Source organism: Saccopteryx bilineata, chromosome 2 (assembly GCF_036850765.1).
Source record: "Saccopteryx bilineata isolate mSacBil1 chromosome 2, mSacBil1_pri_phased_curated, whole genome shotgun sequence".
Taxonomy (NCBI): domain Eukaryota; kingdom Metazoa; phylum Chordata; class Mammalia; order Chiroptera; family Emballonuridae; genus Saccopteryx; species Saccopteryx bilineata.
In genome coordinates this window covers 4,294,659-4,321,745 of record NC_089491.1, presented here as the reverse complement: position 1 = coordinate 4,321,745, position 27,087 = coordinate 4,294,659, and the positions used below count along the sequence as shown (strand labels likewise).

At 50.7% G+C, this 27,087-nt stretch overlaps 1 protein-coding gene across 3 annotated transcripts; it reads right to left on the bottom strand.

Annotated features, from left to right (window-relative positions):
- Positions 1-660: 660 nt before the first annotated feature.
- Positions 661-25,835, bottom strand: TTF1 (transcription termination factor 1). Of its 3 annotated transcripts, none has more exons than XM_066255883.1 (11): positions 25,780-25,835; positions 22,405-23,399; positions 20,662-20,885; positions 18,358-18,543; positions 17,380-17,458; positions 12,842-12,972; positions 10,842-11,076; positions 9,117-9,206; positions 7,971-8,036; positions 4,335-4,420; positions 661-3,581 (listed from the first exon to the last, which is right to left on the bottom strand). In XM_066255883.1, the coding sequence occupies exons 2-11, from the start codon at positions 23,379-23,381 to the stop codon at positions 3,400-3,402; spliced, it is 2,256 nt and encodes a 751-aa protein (XP_066111980.1). In that variant the 5' UTR covers positions 23,382-23,399; positions 25,780-25,835; the 3' UTR covers positions 661-3,399. The 3 variants fall into 3 exon arrangements, 2 of the variants coding, with proteins under 2 accessions (XP_066111980.1, XP_066111981.1); XM_066255884.1 differs by having other exon boundaries at positions 22,405-23,388; positions 25,780-25,822; XR_010729023.1 differs by lacking the exons at positions 661-3,581; positions 4,335-4,420 and having other exon boundaries at positions 10,849-11,076.
- Between the last annotated feature and the right edge of the window lie 1,252 nt (positions 25,836-27,087).

The following is a 27,087-nucleotide window of genomic DNA, read 5'->3' as shown; positions in this document are numbered from 1 at the left end:
TGGTTTGAAACCCTGGGCATGCCTGGTCAAGGCACACATGACAAGCAACTAATGAACAGCTAGAGTGAAGCAACGACTTCCCGTTCCCCCCTACCCCTCTCTGTAAAATCAATAAATGAAAAAATTTTAAAAGAAAAGTGTAAAATGACCGAGAACTCAAATAATGCATAGTCAAGACTTGGGAAACATTTTGGTTTGTTCCTCGGTCTTGTTTCTTGCGAGCGAGGTATTCCTTCTCGCTTTACCCTGTTCACTTCCTGAATCTCCCCGCCTCTCCCCCCCCAAGCACAGACGTCACTCATGGTTCCTTGTCTCCCCACCTTCGCCCTGTAAATCGGGGTTGTCCGTTTCGTGGCTCCACTGCTCCTGTTCCCAGGGCGAACAAATCCTTTCCTAGCGTGGCTTTCTTCTCCTGTCCCTTCTCTTCAGAGCACGGACTGGGGGAGTCTCCTGCAAGGTCCGCACTTCCCAAGCCAAACCCTGCGCTCCCTGGCGGCCCTCTGCCCTCCTGGACCTGTACTGGGCACGGCCAGTTGACCCTTCCAAATTCCTGGGTTCGCCGACGTAAAAACGGTGTTTGGCAAAGGTAAAATTTGTATGGTATACATTTTCCACCTGACAGGAGGCACATGGAAGACGAGAAAGTTATAAAAATCACCCTTTGACAAAGCACACATTTATTGGGTAAATTACATAGCACAGGTGAACGCAGGTGACTTTCATCTGCAGTTGTGATTTGCTTCCTCTGTCCATTCACTTCTTCTGCTGATGGGATCCCGATTTTCTACGGGGGAACTGACCCCTCTCAGTTGGAATCAAGCCCAGGCTGGTTGAGGCCAATCCTATTTCCCTGGCTCCAGAGATCTTTCAGAGTTGGGCACAAGCTTTTATCTGGGCATCAGGAACAAAAGCCAGGGCTCACGCCCAGAACAGCAGGAAGAGAAGCCTTTCTTCCTCTGAATGGGGGTCTGGGCTCGGAAATGTGTCTGTGTGAAGCGGCCCGTTTGAACTAGAGGAAGTGGACTCGGGAGAGCAGCGAGCACGGGAACCAGGCCCTGGGGCCCGGGAGGCTCAGCCTTTATCTCAGCTAAAATGAGCCCTCCCTCTGGACTCCAAGTTCCCGCACTCCTTAGATCTCAGTCTGATTTTTTGGCACTTGCGAATCAAGAGTTCTAACCCATAAGTGCATAATTTCACTGCCCAGAAAAAAACCACCAATATTTTTTGGGTTTAATTCTTCCCACACATTTTAATGTATCTACATATATGTGATTTCCTTTTTTACTTTTACAAACTGAGAAAATATAGATTCTTCTGAAATATTTCAGTTTATAATATTGTTCACCTCTTTTTATGTTAACCAAATCTGTCAGCATTTAACATTATTGCATAATATTCCATTCCAGGAATATAGTTAATTAATAAGTTTCCTATTAAGGAACAATTATATGTTTTCTATTTTTCGTGATAAGTGTGCCATTCATACACACTCGTTCTATTATTTCTTTAGGTTCTAGATGGGAAACTGCTGGATCACAGAACACGTTTTTAAGGGTTTGCTATCTTCTCCCAGACTGTCCTCCAAAAGGAACAATCTGTATTCCCATCAGCACAGATACTGACACGTTTGATAGAGGTGACTAAAGGCAAATGCTTCCTAAAAAACCCCACTCATTTATTGACTGAATATTTATTGAGTGTCTATTATTTGCATACATTGTTTTGGATGCTGGGGACTCCTAAGCTGGTTTGCCTGTATCCTTCCTTTTCCAACTGTGGCAGGCTTGGAAGTGTCTACCGTTGTAGCTGAATTAACCGATGTCACATCATGACATAGCATCAATGACATCAGAGAGAACACTCGGGGGACAGTGGGGCTCATCATGGCATCAGTGGCAACAGTCACTGTGATTGGGACACTGTTCACCCACTTGCCTTCCTGAGCTCCACCTTGTACAGACATGACTGGAGCTTGGAAACTCTGTGTCCCTCGCCAGCTGAGTGCTACTCTGGCGCTGCCCATGGGAGACACTGGTGACAGTAATGGCAGCCGGGAGGCAGGAGTGCTGGGTTCTAGGAAGACATGTTCCCATGAGGCGTGTGGCAGAGGGCACAGCCGCACGGGGCAGCTGTCCCAATAAGCATTAGGCATAGGGGCTGCAGCAGCTCGCCCTCAGATCCACATGGCTGTGTGATTCGACCTCTGTCTCGGCCTCCATCCTGTTTCACAACTTTGTAGCTCAAACTCCTATATTAAATCCTTCTCTACTTGAAGGAGATCTGGTGTGCTTGTACTTTCCTGATTGATGGCATAGCCCTAGTGTAGGAACATGGCTGGGAATTAGACTGTGGTCCTGAGACAAGTCTTTGGTAGACTTTGGAACGCCAAGTCCTGCGAGGGCAGAACGCTGCCCCTGTGGGCATTGATAAGATTGTTTAAAGGAAAACAGCTGATCCCTATGGCCTTTTCCCTACATGCCTGAAAGGCTGTTAATTACCCTTCTCTGCACCTGAACCCAGGCTCTGCTGATCTGTTTGATGAGCAAAGAGGCCAAATATGAGGAGGCTGCAGAGCTCTGGGCTCTCAGTCCTAGAGGCCGGGAGTCCCCTGGACTCATCTTTTCTCTACGTTGTGTCTCGTGTGTGTTTTTTCTTAAGTGCTGCAGCACCTTCCTCTCATGCACGCCCACTGCCAAGCTGGTCGCAGCACCTTGGAGCTCCAGCAGGCACGGGTGTGCCTGAGACCCACACGGCACCTTATGGTGGCTAAGGCCAGTTTCCTAGAAGCAATGGGCTTTTCCCCCACAGTTCAACTCCAGCTGAGTTCAGGGACTGGCTTTGCGAGGGCCTCTTGTAGGAAAAAGCAGACACCTCTAAGCACTGAGCGCCACTCAGGAAGACAGCAGCGCTCAGGGTGATGGGTCTGGGAACTGAAACCTGCCACGGGAACAGCACACCCACGACTTCCCCTGACACGTAGCTCATCGTCACACACACCGAGGACGCAGACAGAGAAACAAGTGGGAGGCAGAAGGCAAAACGGCACGGACGTTCTCACTTGGCTGGTGCGTGTCTATTGAATCCGCAGTGAAATGTTTACGGGACGGACTCCCGACACTGCACTGGGGCGTGGAACCCTGTGTTCTATAAAAACCGTCAGCTGTGATCGTTCTCAATACAACAGAAATGTTCAATCAGCTCCTAGTCTCCTCTTCCTGTCCACATCCAAATGAACTTGAATCCAATGTCAGTCTCAGTGCCCCACCACCCAAGTCGTCCCTTTCACACCCTCCCCTGCCCACGGTCTCTTCTTTACTCACCACCAGCACCAGCACAGCTTTTCCAACACACGGACGTGAATGCCACCAAACGCAGGGGACGGGCCAGAACGCTGTCTCCTTAACTCCTCCCACTCACATCCTCTCCCTCGCTGTCGTCGTCGCAGTAGAAGATGTCCCTGAACAGGAAGGCGCGCCGGGGCGCCGCGGGGGCCTGGGCCTGGGCGCCCGTCCGCTCCCGCCTCTTCTCCAGCTTCCGTCTGAGCACAGGCAGGCTCGTCTCGTAGAGGTAGTCTACAATCTCTGCAGAGAGAGATGCAGCTTTGAAATGAGCGGCGTGAAGCCTGTCCCCCGCGGCAGGGTGGGCGCGCTGACATCCGCACGGCGCTGCCGGGACCGGGGGGACCCACTCAACCTCGCAGAGCTCCGGGGGGCGGCACCGCTGTTCACCCGCGTCACAGGCCACACACCAAATCTGCCCAAATTCTGGGCTGAGTCGGGCGGGCCCAGGATTCAAACCCAGGGAGGGATGTCTGCTGAAAGCAGGAGGTATTTCAGCACACGCTCCCGGGGAGAGTGGCAGCCCGGCCACTGGTCCCCAACACTGGTGCTGGGCAGACACCTGACACTCCTGTGAGCTCGTCAGAGAAAGGCCGGCCTCGGAGCCCGACCTGCAGGTTAGCACTCGGTGTGCCTGGGGCGCCACGTATGCTGTTAACACATCCCCACGTGACTGACGACCCGAGTCCGGGACTCACATAGCTAACCCACAAACGGCTGCAAAGAAGGAAGCGGGCGGCTTGTTTTCCCGCAGGTGCGTGTGCACACGTGGCGTGTGTCCCCGAAGACACCTGGCAGCACTGAGCACCCGGGACCACACGTGTGTTATGTCACTTAAACTTCTGAAAGCCCTGTCAGGTGGGGATTATAATTTGCCAATTTTTACCATTTTACAACTGAACAGACTGAGGCCCCCAGAAGTCACTGGCCCGAGGTCACTATCAGTGTGTGACCTCATACTTTATTTTTAACTATTAAAATACTAAAATCACTGACCTGGAAAAGTCTTCTTCTGCCAAAATGGAACACAGGTAGCTTTCAGCTTATAAAATTTATTTTGAACATAAGTTGGAGGAACATCACTTTAGGAAGGAAAAGGTAAAAAAATGTTAGTGTTAGTTTAGAAACTGACTATTTCACCACTGTGTGCTAAGAGGTACACTGATTAAGGTGAGGGCTATAGATATATGTAGCTTTCTTAACTCTGGACATGAACTCATTACAGCCACAAATGTCATAAAGATAAGACACACATGGAAAGCTATCTCTCTCTCTCTCTCTCTCTCTCTCTCACACACACACACACACACACACAAAGTCAGTAGTGCAACCAGATGGTTCTGTCCAAACCAGAATAACCTAGCTCGGAAGACAGAACCGAACCCTAGCCGCACACGCTGACGCTGCCCTGTCCTTCCCCTGCCCTGAGCTCTTCCCAGGGGGCAACCAACAAGCCTCAGGAGCGCTCTCCCCGGGCACCACCTGACCATCTGTGGCACCCTTTTTAGAGATGGGGAAACTGAGGCACAGAGGTGTCCAAATCTTACAGCTAATCAGTGGTACAGCTGTGACAATCAGGTGATCTGACTCCATATTCTATACTCTGAACAATTACACTTGGATAAATACGCATTTGTCACCATTCAAAGGCATATGTCACCTGATTTTGCAAAGCTAAAAAAGCAGATGCTGATGTTTTGGTGACGCAAACACATTTTCACTTTACAGGAAGTAAGACCGAAACAGTCAAACCTCATATTGTTTTTACAGCGAAGAATCACTGACTCACTTTCTGGACTTACTTTCTCTTAAACAGTAAAAGCGCACTTGTTTTAATAATTAATGGATATAGCAGTTAAAATGATCAGTGTGAAAGTTTTATCTGTTGTAATGATCAGTGTGAAAGTTTTATCTGTTATAATGATCAGTGTGAAAGTTTTATCTGTTGTAGAGGCAAAAGATGAGTGGCCTCTCTGGACCTCTTCACCACGGTGACCGCTAGCTGACCCCGGGTGCTGGGCACTGGGCTGGGCTCCCATCCTGCGCTTCCTCCTAGGTCCTAGTAGGTCCCAGTAAGCCACTGTGTGAGGACACAGAGACAACTCAGGGAACACCCCGCCCGGGAGGGCTAACTAGTGGGAACCAGGATCGGCGCCGGCCAGTCTGACGGCGGACCCCAAGTTCTAAGGCACCACCCCACCCCGTGTCCCGAGAGGCTATGTGCCTGCATGATACTGTGGACCCAGCTCAGGCTTTGAGAAGTGACAATCATTGGTCTAGACATTTTCAAACTAAGCAGGTGTTACATCTCATTTAGGTGAAAATGTTGTCTTTAAATCCTGCCTAAACAATTCACAAGGGAAGTCTTAGAAATCTGAAGAGACTGAACTGTTACATTGTTTTTCACTGTGTTAATTCATTTGAGAATGTACCGTCTCAAATAGTATTTGACTAGATGCCATAATCTCTCTCTCTCTCTTTTTTTTTTTTTTTAAGAGAGAAGCAGGGAGAGAAAGAGGAATATCGAGCCTGTATGTACCCTGACCAGGGAATCAAACCTGCAACCTTTGTGCTCCAGGACGACACTCCAACCAACTGAGCTACCCAGCCAGGGCCACAATCTCCATTTTACAGTTTTGAGATATATAAATCTCAAGTTGAGATTTATAAATCTAAAGATACATAATTCTCAAGACCAATCCATTTTAAAATGTGTACACTTTTTACTTAAAATCATTAAAAATCCATTTTAATTCAAGAAATCATAGGATTGAAACAATGTCATAAATTTACAAAAATTGAAAAAGTCAGGTTTTAAAAAGTGGTTTGATAATATAAAGGGAGGGCTTTGTGGACACAGCCATCAGGATGGGATTTGTGGGGTCACCTCTTAGGGACCCACAAAACTGAGGGGTGGGTGCCCCGGGCCTCAGGGGAGCTAGGAAAGGGTTTAGAACTGTGGGCATGTATTTGTGACCCAGGCAGGGCCTGTCCTAAAATATTCCAGTTCTCTTGAATTAAAAAACAAAGTCTATTCTTTGGCCACAGGCCAAGGTGTGAGTAAGGCCTCACCAAACCGGCTAAAACCCTTCCTGGTGGATCAGTGACAACCTCCCAGTGGCAGCCAGTTCCTGCTGACCTTCCCCACTAAGGGCCAAACAATCCGTCAACACCCCATCTCCCAAGTCCACCCGCACCCACACCCCACCACTCCCCACAATCTGCTCAGAGGGGCTGTGCCTGCAGGCAAGCTCTCCCCACAGTTACTAAGCAAGCCACCCAGACTCTGAGAATGGGGCCTCCCTCAGTAGCAGGACTGCTTGAAAATGCAGGGTCTGCAGCAGGAAAGCCACCCAGGGAGGCAGACAGGCGGACGGAAGGGCTCCTGAGCACAGGGAGTTCACTCTCTGCTCAGGTAAGAGATGCAAACGAGCACCCCCCAGGGAGGCTGGCAGAGCCACAGGCTCTTCACACGGTCTCAAAATGTCTCCCTGCAGACTTCTCACCACCAACAGGAAATAGTTATTAAAGCAACTAGGGCCCTGGCAGGTTGGCTCAGCGGTAGTGCATCAAAAAGGCATGCATAAGTCCCAGGTTCAATTCCCAATTCCCAGTCGGGGCACACAGGAGAAGCAACCATCTGCTTCTCCCCCTCCCCTTTCCCTCTCTCTCTCTCTCTCTCTCCCCCTCCCACAGCCATGGCTTGATTGGCTTGCACATCAGCTCTGGGCACTGAGGATGGCTCCTTGGAGCTTCCACCTCAGGTGCTAGGTTGCAAGCTAGGTTGCAAGCATGGCCCCAGATGGCAGAGCATTGGCCCCAGAAAGGGTTCACTGCATGGATCCCATTCAGGGCACACGCAGGAGTCTGTCTATCTCCCCTCCTCTCACTTAAAAAAGTAGAAAATAAAAGCAACTGTATATGATATACATGGTGAAATGTGGCAGACGTCAGCAGAGCCAGATGACCAGAATGAGATTCAGGGCCTCACGACATGATGTGACCAGTGATACAGTCTCACCTGTCACGTTCCTGCCTGAAGCACAAAGCCCTAATCTACTCGGGAGGGGCTGCCAAACATGCAGCTGAGGGAGACCCCACAGAACAGGCAGCTGTCCAATCCCAGCATTCCAACATCCTCAAGGACCAAGCAGGACGCCACAGGACAACACAGGAGACCCTGGATGGCAGCGCAGATCGGGGGGTGCTACAAAGGCTGTTACTGGGTGAAATCTGAGCATGGGCTGTTGACAGGACAGCACTGTATCAAGTGTCAAATTTCCTCAGTCTAATTACAGAACAACATCCTCAACTAGGACATGCCATCTGAGGGAAGGAGAACGTGCACGGGCAGAACGCTGGCGACGGCGGGGGGTGGGGGCTCTCTGCGCCCGCCTCGGAACCGGCCAGCTCCCCGAAGCCCCTGAGACACTGAGTGCACACTCATCCCCTCTTCCCCGGTGTCTGGGTGCAGGGTCGGGGTGCTGAACCCACGTGCACGCACACAACCACAATTTCTAGATAAAGTCCAGACACCGCACGAATTCCAGCCGGTTCTTTAAAACCTGAGAGGCAGTTGTTTCTTAAAATAATCTGTCTTGCGTTCAGCTTACTATGAAACACTGGTCTCACCCTATGGCACCGGCGAGGTCTTCCCAGTCTATTTCGTTGGCGTCTTCCACATTTATCTCGTACAGCCTAGGAGAAAGCACACAGACGGTTTCCACATAAAGCCAGGCACGACGGACACCGTCAGGGACTCTCAGGCGGGCAGGACGCGGAGGCCCGACCACGGGCACTGTGCCGGCTCCCTCATTACACCGGTGCTGGCCCGTCAGCCCAAGGCCACCGGTCAGTGGGCAACAGACCAAGAGGCCACAACCTCCTCCTCCTGAGACCATCCTTTCTCCCAGGAAAAACACAACCTCCCTCGGTGCAGAGGCCAGAAACAGGGCACGTGTGTCAGCACTTCCTGCGTGACAGACACGTGTCTCACCTTCACATTCACTGCCTCACTGACCCTCAACAGCCGTGAGGATCTCCACCCTCCAGATGAGGAGATGGGGCTAAGAGCCGAGTCGCCGAGTCGCGGCTCACAGTTTCCATGACCACCAGGCGGTGCCAACAGCAGAAGCCGGCAGCCTGACCTGCGTCACCGCTCGGCTCCGCCCTTGGTGCCGTCTCTCCGGTGGGGGGTGGACAAGTGGGCGGCATGTCAAGGACTTCTGAGCAGCGCTCAGGACAGAGCAGGGGACTGCAGCTGGAAGGGTGGTCAGAACCCCACGCCCCCTTCTGCTCTCTGCCGTCCTCACCCAACACTAGCCCGGGACCCTTAGACCAGCGGGCTTCCCGAGTCAGAGCCACGCTCCCAGGCCCTCAGGAGAGGGGACTCCACATGGACTGGCCTCAAGCCCAAGCCCCAGGGACGCGACACACGCACCCTGGACAGCAGTGGGGCTCAGCCTGCACAGTCCGCCTCCATTTTCGAGTGGACGGAAATGACTCGTCTCCACATGAAAACCTTCCAAGACTAAATTAACTACATTTGTCGGTGCACAGTACATTTTACACGCATTACTTCACTTCTCCCCAAAACACTAAGGCAGGCACTATTATTATCACGCTCACGTCAGACGAACAAGCCAAGCCTAGAACAGGGAACGACGCGCAAGGCTTTCCGAGCGGGCAGTGCCGGACAGGGACTTGAACCGCAGCCTCCCGCACGCTCTGCCATTCACGCCCCCCTCTGGCCGACGGCACCGCTGCCTGTTTCTGTACCTTTCAATCAGATTGATCTTGGCCTGCAGGGCGTTCACTCCCCGGTACACGTCCCGGCCATTGGTCATCCTCTTGGTGAGAATTTCCATCCTGTGTCAAAAGAAGCAAAGCCCAGCTCACTGTCCGGACTGCCCACTCTTCTCATCTCACCGGCCCGCGCAGAGCCACTGCCTGGCTTCTGCCGCTCGCCCCTGCTAACCTTTGCCCCATCCAGGACAAATAAAACAATAGAAAGTTGATGGTGACTGAAACTGGATGAAGACTGCAAGGAGTTCCACATTTGTGTGTTATAAAATTTCCATAATAAAATGACTTTAAAAAGGGAAAAGTAAGCCTATTACAGTTGCTAAAGAACACTGTAAATTCAATGTAGTTTTGATTATTTATGAAACAGAGAACACTGCTCTTACTACCACGACCAGCTGTGAACACCAAGTAAGACAAATTCCGTGAAGGAATAAATGATTTGATGATTCCTCTAATGGCTGAAGGACAGGGTGACTCTCCTTGCCTTGCATAGCAGAATTTGTCACAATCTGATGGCCAGGTCCTCAGCCACCACACTTCCCTCCTGGTGAGAGAAATGACACACACGAGGTGCCCACACCCAAGCTCACTGCTGTCAACGTGTCACTTGAGGCCATTCCAATGTTACATGGAGTAAGTACGTGTTCAGACTATAAGGGTCTTACTTTTTAATTCAAATTAAAAAGCAAGTCTTGTATGTAACTTAATTATGCTCCGCTCCAGCGGAGGCTCATAACGTACTCCTTTTTAGTCTAACAGGCAGGGGTGCGAGGGCTCGGGCTCCTCTGTTTTATACACTTCCCTCCCACCCCTTCTCTGTTGTTTGGGGTTTATGTCCCAGAGCACAGTCTATTAAAATAAATATCTACAACAGAAGGTAAGGTACATAAGCAATAAACAGTATAGCCTAGGAGTTTGCTTTTAGCATAAAACACACCTGCTCAGAATGTCATTCTTATCTGATGACAAATGCCCAGCCTCCTGTGTGCAGGAGGTGTGGGTCCTGAGCTGCAGGCCCTCCACTTCGATAATGATAACCGCTCCGAGACCCCCAGGGCTGGAAAAAGATACATGAGAGGCCAAAACACGTGGCCAGGGCCGGATGCAAACACTTCCAGGTGACAATGAGCCTAAGAATGAGTTCTAAGTTGAAGAGCATGACTCCTCACTCCGGATGACTCCTCACTCCGCATGACTCCTCACTCCGCATGACTCCTCACTCCGGGTGAAGGCAGAGGGGCCGCGCAGTGAGAAGGCAAACTGAAATGGGCTACTTCTGACCTCTGGGTTTGTGCTTTCTCTCCTGAATGCTAGTTTTGTATTTTTTTTTTAATGCTACAAACAGAAAACTATCTTGTCTTACTAAAGACTTAGAAAGGGACAGACTGAAGAGACCAGAAGTTGATATTTGGTATAAAAGGGTTCAAGTTCTTTCTGAGGAAGCCTCACGATGAGTCGGCGTTGGTGAAGTGCTAACTGGAATCAGTGACTGACTCGGAGACCGACAGTGAAACAGTGAGCAGGAGACGGTCACTTGTCACGGAGGCGTTCCACGTGGCGGTCAAACAGATATTCTAGTAAACTCACCAACCTGCCCAACTCGAGAGAAATTTTCCAGAGAAAGAGAAAGAGAGAGAGAGAGAGAGAGAGAGAGAGAGAGAATCTTGTTGAAATTTGCATAAGAAGCCTTAAACTTACCACTTACTTTTACACTGCATCCAATTTCTGGTTTCAACTTTGGCCTCGACTTCCACCCAAGATATGCCCTTGTAGAGTTTCTCCCGCACCACTGACAGGCGGCCTTCGGGGTTTTCTTGGAGTTTAGAATCTACCTCGTTTAAATCCTGGGGAGACATTTTCTTTAGAACCACTTCTTCAACAGCCTTGATAAGTTTCTGGGTTTCCGTCTTACTCCAGGCCCCATGGTTTATTTCTGGAGATATGAAAGGGTGGTCTTACAGTTGCTCATCTATTTGCTTTCAAACATAGTATTTAACATGGAGCGATGACGACAGATACATGTCATTACACATCTGTCCAAACCCACAGAATGGACACCGCCAAGACGGCCCTGAGGTCAACCATGGACTCTGGGGGATTAAGACGAGTCTATGTGGGTTCGTGGCTTGTAATAAACGTGTCCCTCTGGGGGAAGGCTGTGCGTGTGTGGGGCAGTGGCATGTGGGAACTCTGTACTATCCTATCAGTTTCACTGTGGACCCAAAACAGCTTTAAAAAAATAAAGTCTGAAAAAGAAAGAGAAATCAGACACTTTTCAGAAGACAGAGAGCAACACCTGAATCCCACAAACAGAGGGCTATCAAGCAGCGACACGCAAACTGAAGGGACTCCCACGGTGGCCAGGGACGCTTTGAAGGCCCAGCACCAGCACAGTTCTTCCTCAGAATGTCTTTCTAACTTCAGAAACTTTGGTCTTCCTGTTTCTTTTTTTGTCTTTCTGTTTCTGAGTTTCATGTCCCCTGCATGAAACTACTATGAGGTTCCCACACACTTAATGGGACAAATAAAACCAGACAACTTTTATGTCATGTACTTAACTCTCCCCAGAGAGTCCATGTGAAATTCACAGCTGCAATGATATCACCACGATTCCTGACAACGAAGGCACCTGAGGCCATGTGTCACGTGCCTCTGCTCCCAGGCCGCCCAGGAGGTCAGGCACGCTGGGGAGAGGCCTCACACCGCAGCCTACAGATGCCTTTGTCTAGGCCCACGAATGCTGTTGTTACTCTTTCCCAAATAACAATTACGGTGACTATTTAAAAATCACGAGTTACAAGGGGAAAAGAAAAGCTATCTAAGTTTCACACGCGTACAAACAGTCCGAATTTTCACTCTGCTTCTTAGAAATGGGTAGAGTGGGCCACACCAAGTCTCCACATGGCACCATGGCCGCAGTCAGTGGCACCAAAGGCTTGGTCTCCACCTCGGGCCAGGGCCGACCACACACGGCCACGCAGGTGCCAGGGGCCCCGCCAGCTCTGCATCACGTGCCTGTGTGGAGGGGGCATGGGAGCCCCGCGCTAACCGAGACACTGATTAAAGACTGTGTCTTCTTAAAGCAACCGGGGATGTTCTCATGAGAGGAACACAGCAAGGCAGCCTTTGATGAAACGGGAAAGAGACCGAGAACACCTCTGATCCTGGGGAAAGTCCCTGCCTAACAAGTGGCAGAACTGCACGCCTCCCTCCCAAAAGCTCCCTGCCACCTGCGGAAGGACCTCCCCAGGCCAGCCTCTCCTGCCCGCCAGCGTCCCTGGCACTGGTCCACGTGGCAGTTACAGCCGCGCTGAAAGCTACTGAACTGGGTGGGGTGGCACTCAGTCCTGTGAATCAAGGTCCTGCGTCCATAAATGCACTCGAGGAAATGAAAGGACCCAGGGACAGAGAACGGCTGGACAAGCAGTGGCTCTCTCAGCAGACAGACAGGCTGCGCCCTGGCCAGAAGCTCAGCTGGTTCGTGTCATCCTGGCACGCTCAAGGCGGGGGTTCAATTCCCTGTCAGGGCACATACAAAAATAAACCAGAAAGTGTACATAAGGGGAAAGACGGGTCAATATTTCTCTCTAAAATCAATCAATCAAGAAGGCTGCGACGATGCCTGGGCACCGGGCCGCTGTGGGTCCGCTCATTCACGCAGATGGGCACACCCAGGTGGGCACTGGAGACACACTCACCACTGCTGATCTGGGAGAACTTCAGGGCAACAGAGAGGCTGCTTCGAGCCACCAAATCCCCAATCTTTTTCCAGTCGTTGCCATGGAGGGAGTGGTATATCTTTAACTTCTCGGTATCCCCTTTGCTATACCTACGGGAAAGGGACATGTTACAGTTTGTTTTAAAGTTACTTTGTAGTGATATGAGATTCATATAACAGAACAGTAACAATTTTAAAGCATACAGCTCAGTGACATTTCATATGCTCACAATGTTGTGTGGCAGTCACCTCGACCTGGGTCTCCAACTTTTTAACCCCCCAGGATGTCTTGTACCACTTAGCTCTCCCTCCCCACTAATGACTAGAAGTTACGGAGAAAGCCACCAGCCTGCAACAATTCTGAACTAACTGTAAGATGAAACACCATTGTCATCACGGTCCACTGCGGTTCTGGGCAAGCTGGAAGGGGCAGACTGACCGATGACTAGAGCTGTGGTCACCCTAAAAGCAGTTACCTGCAGTCCCGGCCGGAGGCTGGCTCAGTGCAGCGGCCAGAGCCAATGAGGGCATCGGGGCATTCCCAGCCAAGCCCTCCAGAGCCAATGAGGGCATCGGGGTATTCCCAGCCAAGCCCTCCAGAGCCAATGAGGGCATCGGGGCATTCCCAGCCAAGCCCTCCAGAGCCAATGAGGGCATCGGGGCATTCCCAGCCAAGCCCTCCAGAGCCAATGAGGGCACCGGGGCATTCCCAGCCAAGCCTTCCAGAGCCAATGAGGGCACCAGGGCATTCCCAGCCAAGCCCTCCAGAGCCAATGAGGGCATCAGGGCATTCCCAGCCAAGCCCTCCAGAGCCAATGAGGGCATCAGGGCATTCCCAGCCAAGCCCTCCAGAGCCAATGAGGGCATCAGGGTATTCCCAGCCAAGCCCTCCAGGCTCCACACTTCACACACAGCACAACACAAAGTTCCTGATGTGCCCACAAAGCCTGTGGCTCCCTGCAGCTAGCCCGTCGAGACCTCGGAGGCCTTCCTCACCCACCTGGACGGCTCCCCAACGCCCGCTGCGAGGGCTACCTGCCTCCCCGAGCCCCAGGCCCCTGCGCTCCCGGGACGGCTCTGCTGCTCCCTGCACTCGTCATGGCCAGCAGTCTACGCTGAGCAGTGCCCTGTCCATCTGTCTCTCCTGCAGACCACCGCTGCCCAGCAGAGACACATGTGAGCCATGCACTGTAGAAAAATGGCTGAGATGAAACTGCAGCCTTGAGACAAGTCTTTGGTGTGGACTTCAGAACGCCGAGTCCGGCAGGGACAGCACGCTGCCCGGCAAGCACCACTACGCTTGTTTACAGGAAGCAGCTGATCCCTTGGCCATTCCCTACATGCCTGGGGGCATCAGTTGGTCAGCTTTCTCTGCACCTGAATCCACTGTAGACTAATCTGACCCAGGCTCTGCTAATCTGCTTGATGAGCAAAGAGACCAATAAATATGAGGCTGCAGAGCTCTGGGCTCTCAGTCCTAGAGACCGGGAGTCCCCTGGACCCATCTTTTCTCTATGTTGTGTCTTGTGTGTTTTTCTTAAGTCCTGCAGCGCCTTCCTCTCGTGCATGCCCGCGGCTGAGCTGGTCTCAGCAACGCATGTCATGCAGAATTTTCTACAAGTCATATGAAAACTATATTTAGTCTTTTTTTTCTTTCTTTCTTTTTCTTTACAGAGACAGAGAGAGAGTCAGAGACAGACAGGAATAGAGAGAGATGAGAAGCATCAACCATTAGTTTTTCATTGCAACACCTTAGTTGTTCATTGATTGCTTTCTCATATGTGCCTTGACCACGGGCCTTCAGCAGACCGAGTAACCCTAACTTGAGCAAGTGACCTTGGGTCCAAGCTGGTGAGCTTTGCTCAAACCAGATGAGCCTGCGTTCAAGTTGGCGACCTCGGGGTCTCGAACCTGGGTCCTCCACATCCCAGTCCAATGCTCTATCCACTGCGCCACCACCTGGTCAAGCTATATTTAGTCTAAATATTTTACTTAACCCAATATATTAAAACCACAGTCATCTCAGCAAGTAATCAGTGCACAAGCATTGAGCTCCTGCACACTCTTGTCTTCACACTGAGCCTGTAAACCAAGGTGGTTTTACTCTCTCAGCACCTCTCAGCTTGGACTAAGGGAATTTCTTATGCTCAACAGCCACGTGAGGCTGGTGGTCACTGCAACGGCCAGCACCGCTCTGGAGGGCAAGTCCCGCAAGAGCAGGAACCTGTCGTTAATGCCACATGAAATCAAATACATTAAAGGAAAGAACAACAACAAATACTATAAGATTAAACACCTTAAATGTTCAAGTAAAGAAAAAACCATCTCTTTGATCTGCTACAGTTCCTTAATCTGGGGCCAGGGAGTGATTGATGTCATCACTAACGCGACCCGACCGAAGCCCAGTACAGAACCAGCCGTTCTAAGGACAGTGAGCAGGGCCAGGACAGGGGTCCCAGCGCCCTCAGAAAGTCCTCCGTAGGTGCAGGGACAGGGACAGACTCCGTCCTTCAGTTAGGAACTGTGCTTCCCAGGAGCTCCTTCTCCAGGCACTCAGGGTCTTTGGGAAATTAAAAAAATGTTGTCGGGGTAAATGGTGACCACAACACAAATAATACAGTACAAATAAATGGACTTTATTATTAGAATGACAGACTTCCATTATTCTAAAACTTTCATTCCGCCCTTTTATCACAGGCAGAAAAACGTCCCTTCAGCCACCACCATTCATTTCCCAAAAGCATTGAGTCCCATTTCAGATGTCATCTTCAGTGACTGCCCTTAAAGTTCTGCCCTCAGTTGTCTGAAACTGGAGCTTGGGGAAGAGGGTAGGACACCTGTCAGTCCATCTGGGGCACCTTTCCTTTCCTTAAGCTTTATTTCTTTCGATTAAAATTTTAAAAAAGAAACCAAAGTTCCTATCAATGTTTGAAGTTAAGATAATATGCATGTCTTGGTCTAAAATCATGTGGCTGAGCAGAATTCAGCTGGTCCTGCCGGAACCACGGCCTCTGCCCCCCGAGGGTCCCGCTGAGCCGACCCTGCTGGAACCACAGCCTCTGCCCCCCAAGGGTCCCGCTGAGCCGACCCTGCCGGAACCACGGCTTCTATCCCCCGAGGGTCCCGCTGAGCCAGCCCTGCCGGAACCACGGCTTCTATCCCCCGAGGGTCCCGCTGAGCCAGCCCTGCCGGAACCACGGCCTCTGCCTCCCCGAGGTCCCGCTGAGCCAGCCCTGCCAGAACCACGGCCTCTGCCCCCCCCCCCCGGGTCCCGCTGAGCCAGCCCTGCTCTCATGCTCCTCCCTCATACTTGAGCAGAGAGCTCACCCAAGGCTGAGAGACTTCACCTACGTTTGTTTTATTTAGAACTTTGGAAACTATAATTAGGTATTTTATTTAGGAAAAATGGGAGAACAGCCATCACCACACCAGCAGTTGGCTTTGAGCCTACCACTGAATCACACTTAAAGACTCATACTGCCTGACCGGGCGGTGGCGCAGTGGATAGAGCGTTGGACTGGGATGTGGAGGACCCAGGTTCGAGACCCCAAGGTCTCCAGCTTGAGTGAGAGCTCATCTAGTTTGAGCAAAAAGCTCACCACCTTGGACCCAAGGTCGCTAGCTCGAGCAAGGGGTTACTCCATCTGCTGAAGACCCGCGGTCAAGGCACATATGAGAAAGCAATCAATGAACAACTAGGGTGTTGCAATGCGCAACAAAAAACTAATGATTGATGCTTCTCACCTCTCTCCGTTCCCATCTATCCCTCTCTCTGTCTCTGTAAAAACAAAAACAAAAACAAAACAAACAAAAAAAAGACTCATACTGGTGCTCACATCCATCTTCAAATACTTCCTGCAAACTCAAAGATCTGGGCTAAGTGCTCCAGGGAACGTCGCATTGAGAAGGAACATCTGGGTCCCAAGGAGCCTCCCAGTTCACTGAGAAAGCTTGCCGAGCAGCAGTAAGAGAGGCAGAGCATGCTGAGAGTTACACTGAGAGTATAAGAAAAAGCTGAGCCTGACAGTGTGGCACAGTGGATAGAGTGGCGGCCTGGGACACGAGGTTGCTGGCTCGAGTGGGGGAATCACCCACAAGATCCCAAAGCTCGCCAGCTTGAGCCCAAAGGTGACTGGCACAAGAAGCCCAAGTCGCAGGCTTAAGCAAGGGGACAAGGGCTCAGACCCCATCAAGGGTGTGAGAAGCTCAAGGTAGAACTAAAGTGAAAGTGACTAAGAGTTGATGCTTCTCACTCTCTCTCTCCCTTCCTGTCTCTATTTATCTCTCAAAAGAAAAGAAAAGAAAAGGCTGAGACCAGAGGGAGAGGATCACAAAAGGTCAGAGAGGAAGAGAGTGAAGTGGGCTTTAAGACGGGCACCTGACAGCAGAGACACTCCCTGTCACACACACAGCTTCATGACTTCTTACCTCTGAGCTGTTCTGTGGACACTCTGATTTATAGCATCAGCAAAGACCAGAGAAATGTTCTGGGCCAAGCTGCTAAGACGTCGTTCTTACCTGCCTTTGTAATTATTGACATCGAACATCTTCTTGGCTCGATAGTACACAAGTTTCCAGGGTCGGGCAATGCCCTTACCTAGAGTGAGAAGAGACGTGGTCAGCAGGGCACCAACGTGGCAGGAAGAGGTCACAGCTGTAAGCAGAGCCCTGAATGGCCCGTTTAACAGCACTGACTCCCAGGCCCACGGCAAGGCTGGGTCAGAGGCCCTGCAGAAACTTGTCTCAGGAAGTGCGTGTACATCAGCATCTCTCTGGAGAACTCTGAAACCAGACTGCTGTGTGGAGGCCTCTGCTGTGTGGAGGCCTCTGCTGTGTGGAGGCCTCTGCTGTGTGGAGGCCTCTGCTCCGGTCTCCCGAATTCACTGAAGAGACCATGGAAGGCGAAGTAACCTGACATAACTGGAGTGTAGAAGAGGGAGATGAGACTGACAGCTCTCCACAGATAAACCTCCCTTCCAGATGAACAGCCTTCCTCGCTCCCCTCTGCAGATGAAACAAGCCTTCCTCAGGGCTCACGGCTGTTTTCCTGGGTGCCGTCCGGAGAATCCCTCAGAAATTAACCTCACTAAATTCAAGAGAGGTTTTCCCAGTCCAACCCTGCACTGCTTCATGACCTCTGACCCTCCAAGCGTCACCTCCAGGAGGGGGTTCCTGCTACCACGTGCACATACACCAGGAGACCCTGGTGCATGTATGGACGTGCTTGTGCAGTTAACGCAAAGCACGTGTCAGGAAGACCAGAAAGAGAAACCAAAACCATAATTATTACCAAAGAGGGAAGCTAGAAGCGGTCATTTCATTCTTCCCAGATCGGCAAGGCGCCCTACTTGGGAGACACAAGCACATTCCTGTACCCCACATACAGTGGCCGCCTGGAACGGTCCCCTCAGCAGGGCCGGCACTGTGCTCACGCTCACACTCACGCTCACACACGCACACGCACCCTCCCGGGAGGACCGGCAGCACCGCGCTCACCAATGTGCAGTCTAAACGCGTATCTCCTCTTCAGGTCGGTGATGGCAGCTTTCTCCTCCGGGTACCTGTCCGTGTGCAGCAGCTTGTCCGCATTCTCAATCCCCGTCAGGGACAGGAATTCCTGCACGTTTTTCTCTAACTGCTTATTTTCCTTTACAGAAAACTTACCAAATTTAATGGCAACACCTAGGATTTAAAGGTGGAGGAGAAAGAATGTTTTCAACTATGAATCAAAACAAACCTGGTAGGTGCTCTTTGGCCACAACAGAGCAGGGGCTGCCAGCCCCGGGCTGGGGCGGGGACACGCGGCCTCCCGGTCCCCAGTGTGGGGTGCGGCTCTCCTTCCGAGCTCAGCTCCGGCCACACTCACCCCCTCACCCCGAGATCCTTCCTGGTCGGCCCGTTCCACGTGACCTTTCCTGACTCCTCAAACTCCTTTTAAAGTAGTCCTTTTGTGTATTAAAGAGTGAATATATATTCATTAAAAATTCGAAGAGAAAGTTTAGAAAAAGCCCCCTTCCTCTCCTCCGCCACACCCTCCCAAGGCAGCGCTGGGCACTGGCTGGCGCCAACAGTCACGTGTGCGTCCTCGGGCAGGCATCCTGGGGAGTGACAATGTCACTGCACTTGGCACTCTGTTCCCCTTCATAACTCAAAGCAATCAAGTTTCATTAGGGACTGACTGCATTAGACAGTATATTTCTGTTCTTAGAATTATTTTAAAAATATTTTTCATAAAATACTCATAAAATTTCACTTGGGGAGTAAACACAATACAGTCTACAGAAGACCTATTGTAAAACTGCATTTGAAACCTGTATAATTTTGTTAACTAATATCAAACTAATAAATACAATTAAAAAAAATTTTTTCAGCCCTGGCTGGTTGGCTCAGTGGTAGAGCGTCGGCTCAGAGTATGGAAGTCCCAGGTTTGATTTCCAGCCAGGGCACACAGGAGAAGCACCCATCTGCTTCTCCACCCCTCCCCCTCTCCTTCCTGTCTCTTTTTTCCCCTCCTGCAGCCAAGACTCCATTGGAGCAAAGTTGGCCTGGGCGCTGAGGATGGCTCCATGGCTTCCACGTCAGGCGCTAGAGTGGCTCTGGCAGCAAAAGAGCAACGCCCCAGATGGGCAGAGCACTGCCCCCTGGTGGGCATGCCGGGTGGATCCCAGTCGGGTGCATGTGGGAGTCAGTCTGCCTGCCTCCCTGCTTCTCACTTCAGAAAAATAAAAAAAAAAAAAAATTTCAGCAGGGTACAAATAAAATGTGATCATTCTATGGACACTGCTTTGTGAATTATGTGCTTTTCTCACTTAATTTGTCTATTTTCCAAACCTAATCTCTCCCATATGATTAAGTCCACGAGGCGTCAGCCCATTCCTTCCCCAGTGACCTGTGGGACTGGGCCCCACACAGCAGGCCCTCAGTAAGTGCTGCTCGTTCCAGCCCGCAGCCTTGCAGCTGTAGTTGACTCACACCCAGCAGGCTTCCTGGGAGGTCCCTGCAGCACAGTGAGACCAAGGAGGATACCGAGTGGGGTCCTACTGGAAAGCATGCCCACCCCACCAGCCCACCCAAGTTAAAGCCTCAGGAAAAGGAATTACACCTCATCAAAGTTGAGGAGTTAACGTGAGGGTTTAACTCACTTCTGTATCCTTCCTGGGCCGCAGGCAATCACCCTGCGGGGCCTCCTCCTCCTCCTCCAGGACTGATCTTCCCATCTGGGGCTTCCGGCCCCTGCAGCCCGGCCCTCCTGGCCTCCCCTGCCAGAAGTGGGCACAGAGGAGGGCCACCAGGGCATGTCTCTGGGCTAGTTTTATAGCTCGGACAATTCTGGATGGTTGTTATATTATAGTTATAGGATTGAAACCTATATAAAAATTCAATTTAAAGCAAACCAAATAATCCGATGGAGATTTTTTTTTTCTTTACAGAGACAGAGAGAGAGTCAGAGAGAGGGACAGACAGACAGGAATGGAGAGATGAGAAGCATCAATCATCAGTTTTTCGTTGCGACACTTTAGTTGTTGTTCATTGATTGCTTTCTCATATGTGCCCTGACCGTGGGCCTTCAGCAGACCAAGTAATCCCTTGCTCAAGCCAGCGACCTCGGGTCCAAGCTGGTGAGCATTTTGCTCAAACCAGATGAGCCTGCACTCAAGCTGGCGACCTTGGGGTCTCGAATCTGGGTCCTCAGCATCCCAGTCTGATGCTCTATCCATTGCGCCACCGCCTGGTCAGGCCCGGATGGAGATTTTAAGAAAGCCCACCCCGCCACCCCACCCTGAAGCCGTGGAGACTCACCCTGTGCTTTAAACTCCTTAAACCGCCCTAGGTCGTCCCGGTACATCCGCTTAATCGTGGTGGCGGCCCTCTCCCCGATGCCAGGAATGAACTCCCGGAGCTGTCGCACTGCGGACTCCAAGTCCACACTGGCCTCCTCCCAGTCTCTGGAATCTTCCGACAAATACCTTGTGTCAGAATCTTTAGCCGATTCCAAATTGCCTTCCTCATCTGCAGGTCCTGACCTGAGGGGGAAAGCGGGATGAACATGGAGACAGCGCTTGCCGTGACAGCCCTTCAATCCTCTTCCTGAAGTGACTCTCAGACTAGCGGGGATTCAGCCAGGAAGTCTGAAGTCTTTAACCTAACTGCTAACCTGGACACAGCTCAGAAACTGTGCAGAAGGCAGACATGTATCTCTAAGCCCTGTTTCCACCAGACAGCATTTCTTTTTTTATTTATTTATTTTTTGTGTGTGACAGAGACAGAGAGAGGCAGCGAGAGGGACAGATAGGGACAGACAGATAAGAAGGGAGAGAGATGAGAAGCATCAATTCTTTGTTGCGGCACCTTAGTTGTTCATTGATTGCTTTCTCATATGTACCTTGACTGGGGGGCTACAGCATACTGAGTGACCCCTTGCTCAAGGCAGCGACCTCGGGTCCAAGCTGGTAAGCTTTTGCTCAAACCAGGTGAGCCCGTGCTCAAGCTGGCAACCTCAGGGATCTCGAACCTGGGTCCTTGGCATCCCAGTCCGACACTCTATCCACTGCGCCACCGCCTGGCCAGGCAGTATTTATTTCTTATATCACTATTTCTCCATGTTTTTGTTTCACTAATTAGTTAAATCACTATCCAGGGTTTCCATGGTTACAGTTATTTTTGCTGTGGTCACTGACCACCACACTTGAACCCTTAGCCTGGCTTTCTATGTATCTATCACTAATTCATCCCCAAACTCTCGCCAGGTGTTCAGATCTCCTCTTCATATGTTCAACTGTACCAACTAACTACTGAGAAAACTGAAAAAAAAAATTAAGTGCATTTGTCTAAGAAAACGGTCAATAATTTTCAGAGGGCTCACAGCCGAATACAAAAACCACAGTCCTAGAACATTCCTGCCTCAGTATCAGTGTTCTGACAATGTCCTGGAAAAGATGACACAGCTGTTATCAGTAACACCGAAGGTGGGCCCCCTCCCACTTGTGCTGTTAGGTAGAGCTACCACTAGGGAGAGCTATTTCGAGCCAGGACAATCTAACAAATCTAAGAAAGCCACTGAGTACAAATGGGGAAAAATCTGTCCCAAGTCCCAGAAACTGAGCAATAAAAACTCCTGCTTTTATTCATCAGATACTACCCTCAAGTAATTATATAACTAATGTTCAAATTTCATTTCTTAGTGAGGACTCTAATTCCAGTTTTTTTCCTGCTTGGTTTAATTAAAATCGAAGTTATCTACTCCTTTCTTCCATCTGTAGACAAACAAAGGCAATTTGGGGATCTTAAAATGCCTTTAAATTTAGTCACAGATTTTCAGGGCTGGAATAGTTCTCAGCGAGACTCGAATCTAACTGCCTATTTTACGCATGAACGCAGGAAGCGCCCTGCTGAGTCACCTGGTTAAATGTGTCCATCATGCGGTACATCTCATGTCTAGCTCTGGGATTCCTGCCATCTACTGTGGACGGGCTGGACAGAGGTCCCAGGCAGGTTGCCCACCGAAGACGGGTGCCCTCCAAAGGCCCAACTGCCCCACATTACCTCTGCGCCTCTTCCAAACACGCCTGGGTGCTCTCTGCCTGCGGCCAGGGCGTTGCACTGTCCTCAGTCGAGGAGCCACCACCCTCCTGTGTGCCACGGAGCGGGTCCTCATAGCTCGTGGGGAGCCCTGAACCACCAGACGAGGGGGCACTTTCACCAGACTGGCTTCGCCTCCTTTTCTCAGCCCTTTTCTTCAATTTGCAAGGCTCCCTGCTGCCTTCTGCAGGCCCCGCGTCAGGGACCACTGGGGATCCTTCAGAGTCCACGGTCTCAGGACTCTCAAAGTCCTGGCCATGTGAATTCTTTCTCTTTCTTTTCTTAGACTTCTTCCTATGAGCCGATGCTGACAGCGGTGAGGCTTGGCTCTCCGGGCCCACAGAAAGCAGGGGTTCCGGCTGGGGCAGGACGCCTGGGCCTCCCTGCCCAGCGTCGCAGGGCACAGCCTTCCGCCGCCGCTTCCTTTTCTTCTTCTCCCTGACTTTGCCCCGTGGCGCTTCCCGCTCAGCTCTAGGCCGCGCAGTGACCGCACAGGGTTCGTCCGGGTCCTCTGCTGCAGGCTCCTCGGCTGACTCCTGGTCCTTGCTCATGTCAACGTAAACAACGTCAACATCCCTTTTAATATTCTTTGGCAGGTTCTCAATATTTTCTTTATCCACCATGACATACACAATGCCTGTCTTATCCTGCACTCCCAGAGCGCTCCTCCTCTTCTTCCTCTTTCTAGCTGGAGCGAGGGCCTGTTCAGTCTCGTCACAGGTTTCTGGTCTCATCAAAGGAGAGGAAGTGAGATGTTGGCGCTCCTCTCTCTTCCTCTTCCTCTTCCTCTTCATCTTGTGAGCCCGTTCACCTGCCAGGGGGGAGTCTCTGAAACTGTCATGGGCACCTGGCCGATGTCTTTCCTTATCTACAGAACACTTTTTCTTTTTCTTCTTAAAAACTGGACTGTGGATTTCCAATCTGCTCAGTTCACTTTCCATCTTATTCCTAAAGGGAAACTTGATAACAGTGGTTTATTTTTGCAAAGCATCTTAAACAGCAGTCTCAAGAGAAAATAAAATTACAGAAAAATGAAAGTGCATGACAAATGACAGGCTGCAATCATGACTGCACATTGCACGCTACTCTAAATGCAAGGAGGCTCACTCTAATCCACTCTGTCTGGTCCCACTGCCTTCATGACACAGGCCAGTGAGCAGAGAGCACAGCCTGCACGGCCGGGCCCTGCTGCCCTACGTCTTCACCGTCCACCTCTCCTTCCAGATCTGCGCACCAGCCACAGACGCCCTTTTATGGTCCCCCAAACATGCCACAAGCCTTTCCTTCGCTCAAGCCAAGGAAAGCATCTGATTCCCTGTCTCTTAAACACCCTCCACTGCCGCCCTGCTTCCCTGCCCTTCCATCCTTCAGAGCTTGGCCAGAATATCCCTGCTTCCGGAAAACTTTCCCTAGTTAAAAGGATGTACACATTTTCATTCTTTTTTTTTTTTTTTTTAGTTTTTTTTCTTAATTTATTCATTTTAGAGAGAAGAGGGAGAGACAGAGAGAGAGACAGAGAGAGAGAGGGGAGAGAGAGAGAGAGAGAGAGAGAGAGAAGGGGGGAGGAGCTGGAAGCATCGACTCCCATCTGTGCCTTGACCAGGCAAGCCCAGGGTTTCGAACCGGCGACCTCAGCATTTCCAGGTCGACGCTCTACCCACTGAGTCACCACAGGTCAGGCGGATGTACACATTTTGATATCATCTATATTCAATTTAAAATCCGCAAACAATTGTATGAATCTTTTCTCAATGGATACATATGTAGCAAAACTAGGAACACAGACACAATATTATAATTGGCAAATTCAGGGATTAGAGGCAAGTATAGTCAGTTTCTCTTATATTTGTAGCCTTTTATTTATTTTTATTTATTTATTTTTTTTCTGAAGTGAGAAGTGGAGGGTGGCAGACAGACTCCCACATGTGCCCAACCAGGATCCACCCGGCATGCCCACTAGGGGGCGATTCTCGGCCCATCTGGGGCATTGCTCTGCTGCAACCAGAGCCATTCTAGCACCTGAGGCAGAGGCCATGGAGCCATCCTCAGCACCGGGGCCAACTTTGCTCTCTGGAGCCTTGGCTGCAGGAGAAGAGAGAGATAGAGAGAAAAGAGAGAGGGAAGGGTAGAGAAGCGCATGGGCGCTTCTCCTGTGTGCCCTGGCCGGGAATCAAACCTGGGACCTCCACATGCCAGGCCAACACTCTACAGCTGAGCCAACCAGCCAGAATGTGTAATCTTTTTTTTTTTTTTTAAACTGGAGTAACAAGGACAGGGTGCCTACTACTTTCAGCCGCTACATTCAGCAGACACTTTCCCGCCCCATTTTTCAGGACCTCTTCATAACAATGAATAGAGCAGATGAGTCCGATAAATATCCTACTCTCCATCAGTTTCTTTTTTCTAAATACCTAAGCTTCTTCTGGTTTCTTGAATTCAACATAACCTCTTAAATATATAGTTATTTCACATTATAAACATGTCATAGTTTCCTCATTAAAATAAGTCCCCAAACTTTACAGACCTAACAACACACCCTTCATGACCTAGTCTGGTCCACGCCTACCTCACCAGCTCTCCTTTCTCTCGGGGTTTCAGACACCCTGCCTTCTTTCAATTCCTAGAATACCGCACGTTCCTTTTCATTCTCAGGGGCTCTGCAAAAGCAGCTCGTTCTCCCAGGAGTGCGTTTTCTCCACGTTACCATTCTGAGCTAAGACTGATCTAAGAAGTCACTTCACTGGGTCCCGTCTCCCTAGTATACAGTGTTTCTCCAACAACGCAGCTGCCTCTTACTGCACTTGGCCCAGCCGTGAAATGATCGGCTTCCTACGCGCGGGGATCTCGTCTGCATGGCCCCGGAACGGGCCGCAGTGCTCGATGCCTACGGAACGCATGCCGCGCAGGCACCCATCTCCACCTCCTGGTCCGCACCTCCCGGGGCATGCCGCTTCCCTGCGCCGCCGGGCTGTGCCAAGCGCGGTCCCGGGCTCCCACCACCTGTGGAGCGCCGCCGAGCCGCCGCTGTGCTCTGGGTGGGCGTCCCGCGGCCAGGACCAGGGGAACGGCCCGGAAGCCGCCCTCTCCGTCCTCCTCTGCGAAAAGACCCAACCTCGGTTCTTGTGCCCAGGCGCCGGGAGCGACCGCGGGAAAACGTGCGCCACCCCCTCCCTGGAGACCTAGGGCCAAGGGCGCGTCTCCCACTGGAAGACACGATAATCACGCACCGCTCGATTATACAGCGCATCTAAATAAATAAATAAATAATAAATAAATAAATAATAAATAAATAAATAAATAAATAACCGGGACAACAACAAAAAAAGCCTTCCAACTTACCGTCCGAAACCGTCTCCACTTTCCTTCCAATTCGGAAGTGCTATGGTTGTGGAGCGGAAGTGATCTTGCGTCACTTCCGTCCCGCCCTCGGCATCCTGCTGCCATGGTAACAGGCTGGCGGGTTGGGCAGGGACAGTAGCGTCGTTGTCTAAAACTGAGAAAGTGAAACGGAATTCTTCCCTGGACTTGCTAATTCATGCATGCATCCCCTTTATTCAACAATTTTTGCTGAGCTCCATCCATAGTCCAAATAACTTCAGATCATCCTATAGGAAGATGAAACAGTAACGTAATGGAGAGAGACCCTGGGCAGGGAGTGCTGCTTTAGACAGAAGGGAAGGCTCTTTGAGGAATAACATTTGAGCCAAGTTCTAAATGAAAAGAGCGAACAAATCTGAATGGAAGATTGTTCCAGGCTGGGAGCAAATACAAAGGCCCTGAACTTGGTTGCTAGAGGAGATGAAGGAAGGTCAGGGCAGCTGGAGCATAGGGAATGGAGGGGAGAGTGAGTGGTAGGAGATGATGTCCGTGGCAGGCAGGGGCTAGCTGGTGCAGGCTCCGATGCACATTAAGCTTAGAAGAGGCAGAAAGAGCCTTCGGCATCTATTCCAGGCCTCTCATTTCAGCTGAGTCCTGAAGAAGCTTAGCTGTGATTAAAGTAAAGCTTTAACCAGTCCATCAAGTTGAGGCCAGCACGTATACACCACTCAAGTTTTTAGCCTTGTTGCATGGGGAACAGAACCATATTCTCATTTTGTTTTCTCATTTAATCTATAACAACGCTGTGTTGTAGGGTGTCATCAGTAGGTATTATCGGCCTCGCCTTGTGAGTGAGAAACTAGGGCTCTTTGTAACTTGTGTATGTGACTCAGCCAAGATTCACATGGGTGCTCTTCTCCACTACCCCACTCTCCTGCCTCTCACTGCATTCTGTGGCAGCTGCCAAGTGGCTATGATTGCAAAGTGCACAAACTGCATTTCTGTAAATTCCAGAAGTGAAGCAGGCTGGAGAAACCATAAGCACACATCATACACATCCACATGTCACCACTGAAAGGGCTGCTTCAGGCCTTGGGCGAGCAGTTGGAAGCCTGAATGGTCGCTCTGGAAGTGGTGGTGATGGTAGGTAAGGCCATGAAGTGAGAGTTCATCACTGGTGCACCTTACTCTGTGGTGAGCTCCCTTATCTTGAGCCTTGTGCATATTTGAGCATTTAGTAATGATAATGGTGGGTGAATAAACCCACAAAGGTTGGAAGTAGAAGGCAGACTAGAGATCCTCTAGGCTAGTGTTCCAAAAACACTGCAA